General features: G+C 29.5%; 1 protein-coding gene across 15 annotated transcripts in view; it reads left to right on the top strand.

The window, feature by feature from the left end:
- The first annotated feature begins 3,111 nt into the window (after positions 1-3,111).
- The window catches only part of LOC147802003 (uncharacterized), a 33,444-nt gene continuing 24,540 nt past the window's right edge, over positions 3,112-12,015 (top strand). For 2 of the 15 annotated variants that reach the window (XM_087155057.1, XM_087155059.1), the window contains exons 1-3: positions 5,780-6,019; positions 7,179-7,305; positions 9,522-9,651. Coding sequence is in view for 3 of the 15 variants with exons in the window: in XM_087155051.1 (XP_087011177.1) it covers positions 7,297-7,305 (9 nt within the window). In the remaining 12 variants the exon portion in view is untranslated. Of the gene's footprint in view, positions 3,309-5,762; positions 6,061-6,900; positions 7,306-9,521; positions 9,687-10,816; positions 10,947-12,015 lie in introns of those variants that run through there. The other 13 variants (XM_087155049.1, XM_087155048.1, XM_087155054.1 and 10 more) reach the window with 13 other exon arrangements.

The raw sequence follows: 12,015 nt of genomic DNA, 5'->3' as shown, positions 1-12,015 counted from the left end.
TCGTCGCTAAAATAAAGTCACGTGAAATTAATTGGTAATTTTAGAAAATAAAAATTGTTTTTTTTTTTTTTTCAATTTTGAAGTTATTTAAAGAAGAAAAAAGCTTAATTTTCTTTTGAAACTTGGTTAAAGGGCCAATAATTAGTTTTACCCCTTCTAAAATTAGAAATAGAGTAAAAAAACTTTTTTTTTAAACTTCGAAGCAATTTTCTAAGTAGAAAACTATATTTTACCCTGAAATTAAAGTAAAAAAGATAATAACGTGATTCGGCTCTCCAAAAATTTTGACATTCATGAAAATAATGTAAAGTTAAACTGATAATTTAAAAAAAAAATTCAACTTTGAAGTTATTTTCGAAATTGAAAACTTTATTTTACTCTTAATTTTAATTAAGAGGACGAACAACTTGCTTCGCTTCTTCTGAACTTTCGACATTTATGAAAATAAAGTAAAATAAATTGGCCACTTTTTTTTAAAAAAATAAAAGGACTTTTATTTCAATTTAGAAGTTACTTTTCGAAAAAAAAACTTTCTTTTGAAATTTAGTTTAAGGACGAAGGATGTGTTTCGCTCTTTCTGAAATTTAGACATACATTATTGTCAAGTTTAATTGACAAACTTAATGGAGAAAAAAAAATTCCACTTAGAAGTGATAAAACTTTAATATCCTCTGAAATTAAAGTAAGCTGGCGAATAATATGTTTCGTCTTTTCTGAAATTTAGACATTCGTAAAAATAAAGTTAAATTGGCAATTTTAGAAGGTAAAAAATCTTTTTTCAACTTTATTTTCGTAAGACAAATACTGTCAGATCATGGGTTGGAGTTCCCTTGCCGTCAGGCTAACCGTGGGAGGTTCTCGTGGTCTTCCCCTCCATGTAACGCAAATGCGGATTAGTTCCATCAAAAAGTCCTCCACGAAGGTAAAAATTTTTCCCAATACTTGATCCAGCAGTTCCCTTGTCTTCCAGATTGGTTCAAAATTACAAGGCTATGGAGTTAAGAATTAGTAGTAGTAAAACCAAAAATTGGGTCGACTGTTCAATGACGGTTATTGAATTAAATTAAATAAATTTTACAAATAGAATAGGCCGGAATAGCCTGGTTGGTAGAGCACTGGGCCCATGTCCAAGAGTTCGTGGGTTCGACCCCCGCCGGTTGAAGACTAGTAAATGGTGACTGATGCCCGTTAAGTCTGTCGGGTCACAGAGTCTTCTGTGTTCCTTTAACAAATCATACCTCCGGTGGTACTGAGCCAGGAGTTTCCTTGTCTTCTGGATTGGTTCAAAATTACAAGGGTACGGAGTTGAACATTAGTAGTCGTAAACCCAAAAAAATTGGGTCGGCTGTTCAACGACGGTTATAAAATTTAAAATAGATATTAAAACTATGTTCCTTTAGGAAAATTACGTATTCACTAAAAATTAGTGGTAGCTCTAAACTTATAAAATTAAAAATTAATTTTCCCCTTCCATCGCTGTAATAAAAATAAACTTTTCTTGTGTTTTAAATCAATATCACAATACTATGTAGCATAATTGTTTTGTCAAGTAAAAGTATTTTCATCAATGCTATAAAAATGCTTTATCATGTAATTAAAACATTTAAATTTTAATGAAATAAAATAATTATTCAAAATATAATGTATAAATAATTAAAAACTGTTCTGAATTAAAATATATATAAATAATTAAAAACTAATATATAAATAATTAAAAACTGTTCTGAATTAAAATATATATTATTAACCATGAAAGTATCTATCAGAAATAAAAATCTAAACTGAAAATTACTAATTAACTACATAAATGCGATATTAAATTTATTTAGCTGTAAATTGAAATAAATTTGGCTCAGAACTAGGCCTATTTTTTAATCAGTTATAAATATTATTTTTGAAATGCTCAACAGATTATTTTTTTATAATAATTTTCTTAATAAAAGGGTGAAAAATATGTCCGATTGAAAAAGAACTATCAAATTAAAACTATGTAGATATAGTCGTAGATGTTGTTGTATTCATTTACGTCGCACTAGAACTGCACAATGGGCTATTGGCGACGGTCTGGGAAACATCCCTGAGGATGATCCGAAGACATGCCATCACAATTTTGATTCTCTAAAGAGGGGATGGCACCCCCGCTTCGGTAGCCCGACGATCTGTCGCGAAGTCGAGCGCTTTACGGTAGAGTAGTTTAACGAGGACCAATACCGCACACCCTCGGTCTCTACGCTGACTGATCCAAGTGGGTCACCCACCCGCACACTGATCGCAGCCAGTGATGCTTGACTTCGGTGATCTGCTGGGAACCGTGTCTTAATGTTCAGTCCACTGCGGGACATAGTCGTAGATATAGTATCATTTTCGATAAGTTCCTCCTCTGATGTTATGCTTACGAGGTGATGTGTGAACAAACTTAATATTCTAAGAAGTTTTATTGTTGTGATTTGTGTTTAAATGTACTCTTAATAATTTTACCATTCAAAAGAGTTTTCTACAATTTATAAATTCTAACAGGTCGTGAGCTTTAAACAAATTTAAGAACAATGATATCACAACATAAATAAAGGGTAGGGTTTGCCATGTTTTGAATGTTATCCCTTATTTTACTATATTAGTGCACAATATCCTCAACGGAATCGAAAATGACCTGAAAGCCCTAGAGATTAAAATCTGGAAGGGAGGTTGTCAGGGATATGAGTCGCTGGCTTTTGTGAGCTGTTGCGGCAGACAAGGCCTGCAAAGGGCTGTCACGCAAACAAAGAAAAAGAAGTGTACAATGACCCTGTAATGTTATTTTCAATTTCGTAATTGTATCATAGTTTGCTAGAAGAGTTTTCCAAATTCATTAGTTGTTTGTTTCGTTGAAATTTAAATTGAAAGAACGCTTTATAATGCAATATTGGATGGCGCGACTCTCCACACACTATTAGCGAAAGCATGCGTTGCCATAGGTTCTGCTCTACGCCACCTGTGTCCCGCAGTGAACTGATAGTAAAGACACGGTTCCCAGTAGAACACCAAAGTCAAGCAAAACAGTCTGCGGTCTGTAAGCGTGTAGATCACCATTTTGATTAGTCTGAGTAGGGACTGAGGGTGAGCGGTATTGGTCCTCGTGAAACTGTTCTGCAGTAAAGTATTCGACTTCGCGCGCAGGTCGTCTATCTACCAAAGCAGGTCAGCCATCCCCTCAGCAGAGAATTAGAATTGAGATGTCATGTCTTCGTATCATCTTCCGGGATGTCTCCTAGACCGTGCAGCTTGTGGGAGCGGAGTTATAGTCCATGCCAACCGTCATCTATCAAAAGGTACTTCATGATTGAATCAAGTTAGCATGTCTTATATACCTGAATTGATATACTGAATTGATGTTTAACTGTTAACATTTACTGTATTGATGTTTAAATTCGTAGTGGTAGTTACGCCACAAGCTCTCATAGATTCTCAACCTATTTAACGTTGCCGCCCCCTTACGGAGCAAAAAACACTTCAACGCCCCCCTTTGTGAAAATCCAGTTATTTAGAGCATGGTGATGGAGCGAGGTGTGCTAAATTATAAGATACAACATTAAGCAATTTTTTAAGAGTTAAATTAGTGTGTGTACATTTATCGACACTTTTCTCACGGCAGGTATTCGCAGTCTATTTGTTATAATTAAAATAAATACGGTAATGAAAAAAATACAACAAAGAAACCTATGCTTAAAAAGAATAATTTATTCTTAATTAGATAATTAAAAAATCACTGAAAATATTTTTTTCACACTAAAAAGTAGTATCAACGAAACATTAGTCTCTTAACGTTCGGTTAAATTTTTTTAGTGAGGTGAAGACGCAAGTCCCCTTGTTGCAGAATTTCGAATTGATTTCTCAATTTTTGTGACAAGATCCGTAACAGCATTGAATCCACGTTCGACAAGGTAGGAGGAAGGGAAGACATTTAAAAAATTTTTAATGATAGTCCGCAGTGCAGGGTAGAGTAGACTGATGTTACCTTGAAGTCAAAATTCTCTGAGACGATCACCACTTCAAAGTTTCATTAGTTGAAAGTTCGACTAATTCCTCATAAATCTGAACCTCTGCTGTTTCAATATTCAAAAAAGGGTGGATAACCCATTAAGAGACTTCCAGGGAACAAAACATCTCTAAAACGGTCAGAAAAGTACACGCGCAAAGAGTTAAGGTGTTAACAATATTCTCGTGCATCATCAGAGCGAGTTTCATCTGCTTGGCTGAACTCATTCCAACCAAAATTCTGCTTCCACAAAATGAGTTTTTTTCAGAATGGCAGAAATGACTGATTATGTAGGGATCAAATTGAGCTCGTTGACTTGAAGTTATAAATTAATGCCATTAAATTTTAAAAATAAATCCGCCAAAGTCCTTCTTGAATTCTAGCAATCTGTCTCTCAGAGTTACATCTCTTTTTTAGAGGAACTCAAGCACAGAATCGAAAAGATTACAAAACCTATTGAGACAGGTGCCTTTGGATAATCAGTGAATCTCGGAGTGTAGTAGCAAGTGATTGAATTCTTCAATCGTTGAGAGCATTACTGTGAATTTTGTACGCAGCAAATATGACATATTGCAATAACTGATTCAAACTGTCGCTGAAATTTTTTCCGACTAAATGCTGCCTGTGATTCACGCAGTGAACAGCTAAAATATCTGTATTTCTCTTTTCAAAAGGGCGATAAACCCACGATGTAGACCAACCATTGCAGGAGCTCCATCAGTGGCAATCGACATAATAATATTTGCAATAGGAATGTTTTTCTGTGTAAAATAATCTGGGACAGTATTAAAAATATATTTACTTTTGGTATCTACAATCAAGTTTCTTGTAAAAAGCATCCCTTGTATACTTTTTCCTACCTTTACAAGACGGACCTACGCCTACAGATGCTTTCAGAAACTTGTCTTTGATGTTCGTAAAAAATTAAATATCTTTATTTTGTTTGTGAGTATGAGATTTTTGCAAATGCGGAAAGTTTTCATTGTCTCATTAGATAAAACTTTATTACATAAACACATGGGCAGTTGAGAGTTCAACAGCGATTGAACAAATACTGACTTCAAGTACGTGGCACGGTGTTGGTGACACTTCTTTTTGTTTACCGACATTGTTGGTGGCAGCAAAATACAAACGATGAAAGAAAATCAATTATTTCTCCAAATTAATAAATAATTTAAAGTAAAGTACTAATTCGCGTACATACCTGGCCAAATAAATAATGAGATCGAATCGAAACTGGGGAAAAAACTGTAAAGAAGGTAACGAAAATATGAAACAACGGGTCAAATCAAACTTTCATACCGAAAGCTCATGCACTTCGATTTCTGCCAAATGGCTTGCATGAGTCAGAGTGATTCGCGAAATAGCTGGAATAAATCAGAGGAAAAAACTACTGACTAATGCGCTGCGTTGGTTCGGAAAATAGGTGTCGTATAAGTTCGTTTTATTGGTGGTACAAAAGGTGTATCGGATAATATTAATTTATTTTATTAACTTAATCTTTTTATATAATTATTAATTTTATTTATCAAATAAATTTAAATTAATAATTTTTTTGCAAGTTTTAAAATTAAATTTGAATTAAAATTAAAATTCAACACACCCCTCCCCCCTACCACCCAAAACATACCCAACGCCCCCCTATCGCCCAAAGCAATTTCTCCGCCCCTCAGTATACTCCTAACGCCCCCAGGGGGGCGGTATCGCCCCCGTTGAGAAACAATGCTCTAGTGCTATGTAAATAAAGTACCTACATACCTACGCCACCTATAGCTACTACGTCTCCACAAAGCTTTGAAAGTTAAAAGCTTGTTTTAAATCGCACAGACATATGCAGCAGCAAGCAACTTAGCAAAACAAAAAATTTGATCCCTTTCTGATTCAAGATTCTAGTTATTATTTAGTCTTTCTAAAATAAATATAGGACAATAACTTTTCTAATGAATATAATTCCGAATTAGGATGAGTGTTCTTACTTTTAATGATGCAACTGATGAAAAGCAGGTTGAGTTTAATTTTTTATGTATTCTGTAATCAGCATTTGGGTATGGGACTGTTTTTCTCATATTTCTTTTAATTATGGTATCCGAGTGATTTTTATTAATTCATTCGACTTTAATATGAAATCAAATTATATTATTAATTATAACTATTATTTTTTATAGTAAATGATACAGTTACAAGTCAAATGACACTCATATCTTTTGTGAGGTCTGTCAAAAAATTTTATAAAGCTATCGATTTTTACTAAACTTTGCGTTAATTCATTAAAATTAAGTGTTTGAAGTATTAAAATTAAATTTTAAAAATAAAACTGGGTTTCAAGACAAAAAATATTGTGATTGATCTATTTTCAAAACAAAATATTGGTGCAGAATTACTTGGGGATAATTTCATTTTGGTGCTATTCAGTTTCCTAAGTTTTTTCAGTAGTGGAAAAAAATTGTCGGCTTTCTCTTTTGTAAACAATTAGTTTTATAATCATAAACGAATGATTATTTGCTTTTATATAGTACATAGGTTAAATCCTAAAAATTTTCAGGTAGGAACAGCAAAAACAAAAAAATTATCAGAAATTAATAATTTTCTGTAATAAGCTATAGGATAAGGTACTAAACAAGAAAAATAGCAGTCTTGGTTATTATTAAAATAAAGTGCTTTTATTATTTTAAGTATTTATTAAAGTGAGTTTATGATAACATGGTAGGAGAATAATAATTCTAGTCCCAAACTTGTTTAAAATAATATTTTTAATGAAAATGTTTAAGTACATCCTTAGTCCTTAATTGCTTTTTAAATTATATATTATCCATTACTGCCAAGTATTAACTGTAAAATATATATATTATTTAATTGTATCAGCTAAGTAGTAAACATGCAAATAAATTATGGGCTGCTAATTTTTAACAGGTTTTGTTTATTTTCATCTCTTTTAACCACTAAAAACCTACTTTTTATCATGTTATGGTGAAACTGGTTATTAAAATCTAGCCTGAACCATATAATTCCAAATCTTATTTGAGTGTTCCAGCTATTAAAAAAGTGCTTGATTCCAAAAAGATCAGTTTTAAAAAACAGCTCTAAGGGTAGAAACGTATTACTGAATAAAAAGTTAAAATCTCTTTTTCTGCCCATTATTGAGATTTATAATTTTATTCTTTAGTGTCATGATCGTCATAGCTATTTGCATAGTCTTGGAGGCAATATTTGATAGGAGAATTCAGATGAAGGATTTCTGACTGATTTAGAAGATGTGATTGGCTGTTGTGAATTATGACTTCATGAAGCTGGTAAAGTTGCTGTTTTATTTTTCTGGAAAGAACAAATGATTGTATGATTGGGAGTTTTTTTTTAAAGAATAATTGCTGCATGTGGCCAGTTCCAAATATATCTTAATGAGTAAATATCTACCTGAAAAAGTAGTGTGTAGGAGGGCAATTTCAGTATAATTTTGCCTGATATGTAATCGTTTAAAGGATTAATGATTACTAGTAATGATACAATGTATGTCCTATAGCACATACGAGCAGGATTGGAAAAAAATTTTATTTTGTCAGGGTTAAATTGGATTTTTTCATCATTTCTTTTATTCATTAAAATCTTAGAGCTGCATGAATGAATACCATTAATTTTATTAATATTAAAATAGATATTAATACATTTTATTATCAATATCATTTACATTGATAAATTAGCAATAATTTTTTAATGAGAGTTATAGGGTTCAATTACCTTTTGTAGGATTTACATATTCTGTTTTAGGATAGATTTATAAAAACTACTAAATGTTTAAGTGAAGAAATAAGTTATTTATTTTTATTCAATTGAAAGTCAATTTTCAAAGTAAATTCTTAACGTGGGGAATGTATTTATGCAATTGTGCATTACATTACTTTTCTAACAGTGTTATTGTGTCCTTTTTTATGTATAGTCAAAGCGTTCTTCTAGTATAAGCTCTACTATTTCAACAACAAGGGTTATATGAGAACAAGAATTTTGAATTGAAGTATTTTACCAGTTAAAAGGGGCTATTTTTTAAAAGTATCATTTTAAACTATGTAATTAGACTCACTGTTTAGGAAAATAGTATTTAAAATACACTTTTTAAAAAAAATATTTTCCTTTTTCATTGAAATGTGATTCTAATCATATTTTATATTGTATCTTGTTACTGGTTTTAATTATATTGTGAATTAGTATCTCAAATTTTTGTGAGAATATGCTAGTACATTATTTCCACTTTCTAATAATACATATTTAATTAAAATTTAATGAACAGAATATAGAAGTAATGGAATTATAAATATTTCCATGTATGTAGTTTATATTTTGTTCTATTATAAACTTAATATCTTGAGCTGATTTGTTAATAATAAAATGCAATTATGAAAAAACGTGAGTTTTTTTCAAGTGGGTTTTCTCAGGTTGGGTAAAATCAGAACAATCCTGCTTACAAGGGAAGTGGACAGCTTAAAAATTCCTATATAAGCAAAGTTAAACCTAAATTTAAGAGCATTTTTATAAACCTTGGATAGGGCTTATATTAGCTGCCTAACTGGGGTAAAATATGCTCCATTAAAGTTTCTGTTCATTTATTTTTAAACTCGTAGAAATGATGTCCTGAGATTAAATCCCAGCTGGGAAGGTTGAACTATATCTCTAATTTCCTTTTCTAAAAAAGATTCATAACTATTTAATATTTTATTCATTTAATAAATTTTTTATTTATTTAAAACTTAAATTCTTAAGAACAACTAAATTAATAGAAATTTAAAATATTTTTTTTAATTTTTTTAATTAAAATATCTAGGTTATTGAGAAAAAAATTTTAAAATTTGAAATAACGTTTTGTAATCTTTTTAAAATTACAATCTAAAAATTTTATTTTTTATTTAAAATGTATGGATTATTTTAAAAAATTTGAAATTCAAAATTTAAATTAAAATTGTATAATTCTTTTTTAAATAATCCATACATTTTAATTAAAAAATAAATATCTTTTAATTTTTTATGTTTTTAAAAATTTAATTTTTAAGAAAAATACATTTAAATTAAAAAATAATTATTTATAAATTGAATAAAGCATATTAGATAGTTATCAATCTTCTTTAGAATAGAAAATTAGAAATAAAATTCAATTGTGCCAGCTGAGATCAGGATCCCCAACTCAAGATCTCTCTGGTAGAAGGCATAGAGCCTAATCATTACAGCACCATTGACATAAGTCTGAAAATTTTGTTAGTTTAAAAATAAATGAACTGAAATTTTAATGGGGCAAATTAGATGTCTAATTTTGTCCCCATCCAAAGTTTTCAAACATGCTCTTCAAGTGAAGTTTAATTTTGTTTTGAGATGTGTACTTCCCTTGTTAGTCTAATTTTTATGTCTTTAATTTTCACCATTACAGAAGCTTGTTTATAAAACCAATCAGATTTCTCTTTATATAATAATGTCTCTGTATGCTATAAACTATTTTATTTTAACTAAGCAAAGTTTATATTTTTAGAAAATATACTTTAGATGTGTTCAGATTATCATCTTTAGTGACGGAGCATGATGCAAAGAAAGCTGAAGCTAAAGTTATTAAGCAAGTAGATCATCCTTTCCTAAGCAGTTTAACGTATCCAGGACTGCAAGTTAGTATACGCAATTCTGATATAGCATATTATTGGTACAAAACTTATATCATATTTATATTTAAAAAGTGTGTTGATTAAAAGGTTCTCTGTAATAATGTGTATCTAATTGTGTTTCAAGGTAATTTGTTAAACTCTATTGACATTATACGGTTTTAATTAGTGAACGTATTTAAGTTTCATTAAAAGCTTAAGAAGAAAATTTTTAAATTTAAATTGAAAAGCTTATTTGTTAAGTGATAAAGTTTTTTTTTTCAATCCATTAATTGACTGCACAATTTATTTAAGAAAGTAGTAATATAACAATTTGTTTTTTTATTGCTACATTAATGATCTGTTAAATCATATCTGTCCTCTTAAATCAAATTAGATATGTTTTCTAAAAATCGTGCATTCCTTAAAGTTTTTAGGATTATAATTAGTTTTTTGGTTTATTCCATTTAGCATAATTTCAATCTATAATGGCAAGATATTTCCTCAAATCTATGATTTTTCATTTATTTTATAATTTTTTTTTTATTCTCAGGATTGAAAATTTTTTAACTAGCCATTTTTCCACAAGTATTAAAAACTAAGCTAATAAAATTTTAAATCTATGAACTGATAGTGTTTGAGGCTAGGTACTGGCAATTTGGAATTTTCCTCGCAGCATATTAGGGAATCAGTTAGTAATAAATTTTTAATTTTTGTGAAGTTATAAGTTTTGACAATTAAATTGATTTTTGTATGGCCAATTTTTCTTCCTAGGTCTTTCATATTTATACTAATAGTTTTATTTTAATGTAATATAATGTTATTTATTTAACCAGCATTTTACATTTTGAATGTTTTTCAATTTCTATATTTTTTGACCAACTGAGCTATTTGATATAATTTTATTTTTCTGTTAAAAATTTTAAATGATGAAAATATAAGATTAATTATGTTATTCATTATTAAAAAGTACTAAATTTGTTGGACATAAAATTAGTTCCTCAATTCTTTTTCTTTTTTTCTTTCCTACTCATTGTTATTTGTTTGAACTGGAGAAAATAGCTAGGAATTTCGCTCTTCAGTTGACAAAGAAAGGATTTTTAGGTGTTTGATTTGCTTTCTAAACCCCTTATCATTGCAGCTGCTCTATCTAATTAAGCATTGAAAAGTGATTATTCCTCATTACATGCAGGGCTGATTGTGCTCCGGAAAAAATCCAGATTTCCGGAATTTTCGCTGACAGTGATCCGGAAGTTTCCGGAGACCCAGACGTTTCAAAAAATCATTGATCACAGAAGTTTCCGAAAATCAAAATTTCAAAGGTGGGACTTAAAAGCTCAGTTTATTTTAGTTGTTTGTAAGGAAGAGCCGGAGAGATACTTTATAAGCTCATATTCATGATTAATATTCATTTTTTATCAGTAAATAGTTGTTATAATCATAAACTCAAGAAAGAAATATATATTTGTAAATTTTAATTACTTCTCCAGGTCATCGTAGGTATGTGTTAAATCTTAAATATATCTTCAGTAAACTAAGAAATATTGAGAAAATGGAAAAAAACCTTGTTTAAATTTTTTTCTAATTTTTCAATTTAAACTGTTTTTTTTTTTTTTTTTATCTCAAGAATCGGAATTTTGACTTGGGCTCACAATCACCCCTGTAAATATGTTTTTCTTAATAATGTAGTTTATTTTTGGCTCATAGGTAGATGCTTTTAAATTATGAATGGTCAAAATTTTTTTAGTAAACAAAATTTTTAAAACTAGCTTAATGTAAAGCTAAAAGTTTAACTAAATTTAATGTCACTTTGTTCAGTTTGCAATGTTCTGAATAAATTTTATTTATACTGAATGAAATGAAATTAAACTTTGGAATATGTCACTGCTGTTTTAATATAATATTTTAAGTTGTTGGAACTGAAGTTAAACATGCAACATTTTTTTTTGTTAGGAAAAACTAATGTTATTATGTATTTTTTTTAATAGCAGTTAATTAAAATGTGATTTAAAGTTATATTTGATTACTATAGCAAAAAATGTTTTTGGATCAATTTTTCTTTAATTTGAATATTTTTAAGGATGTTAAGATAATAACACTGTTTTTAATTAAGTCACTATTTATCACTTTTTAAAAAATTTTAATCACTTTTTTCACCACTTTTTCTACAATGTCCTGTGCTGAACCCTGCATTATGCTTTATGTTGAACAACTACACATTTAAGAACTTTTATTAGAATTTTTCCATTGAATTTCTCTTCTTCCAATTTCACAATGAATGTATTTTTTAATGTCATTATTCAAAATATTTATGTGTTTAAATTATAACGTCTCACTTTTAAATATTTATGAGAAAAAGTAATATTTCCATTATTATATGCTCAAAGATTG

Source organism: Parasteatoda tepidariorum, chromosome 11 (genome assembly GCF_982258835.1).
Source record: "Parasteatoda tepidariorum strain Cologne lab strain chromosome 11, Ptep-v5.0, whole genome shotgun sequence".
NCBI lineage: Eukaryota > Metazoa > Arthropoda > Arachnida > Araneae > Theridiidae > Parasteatoda > Parasteatoda tepidariorum.
The sequence above is the reverse complement of the archived record's forward strand: the minus strand, read 5'-3'. Positions and strand labels throughout refer to the sequence as shown.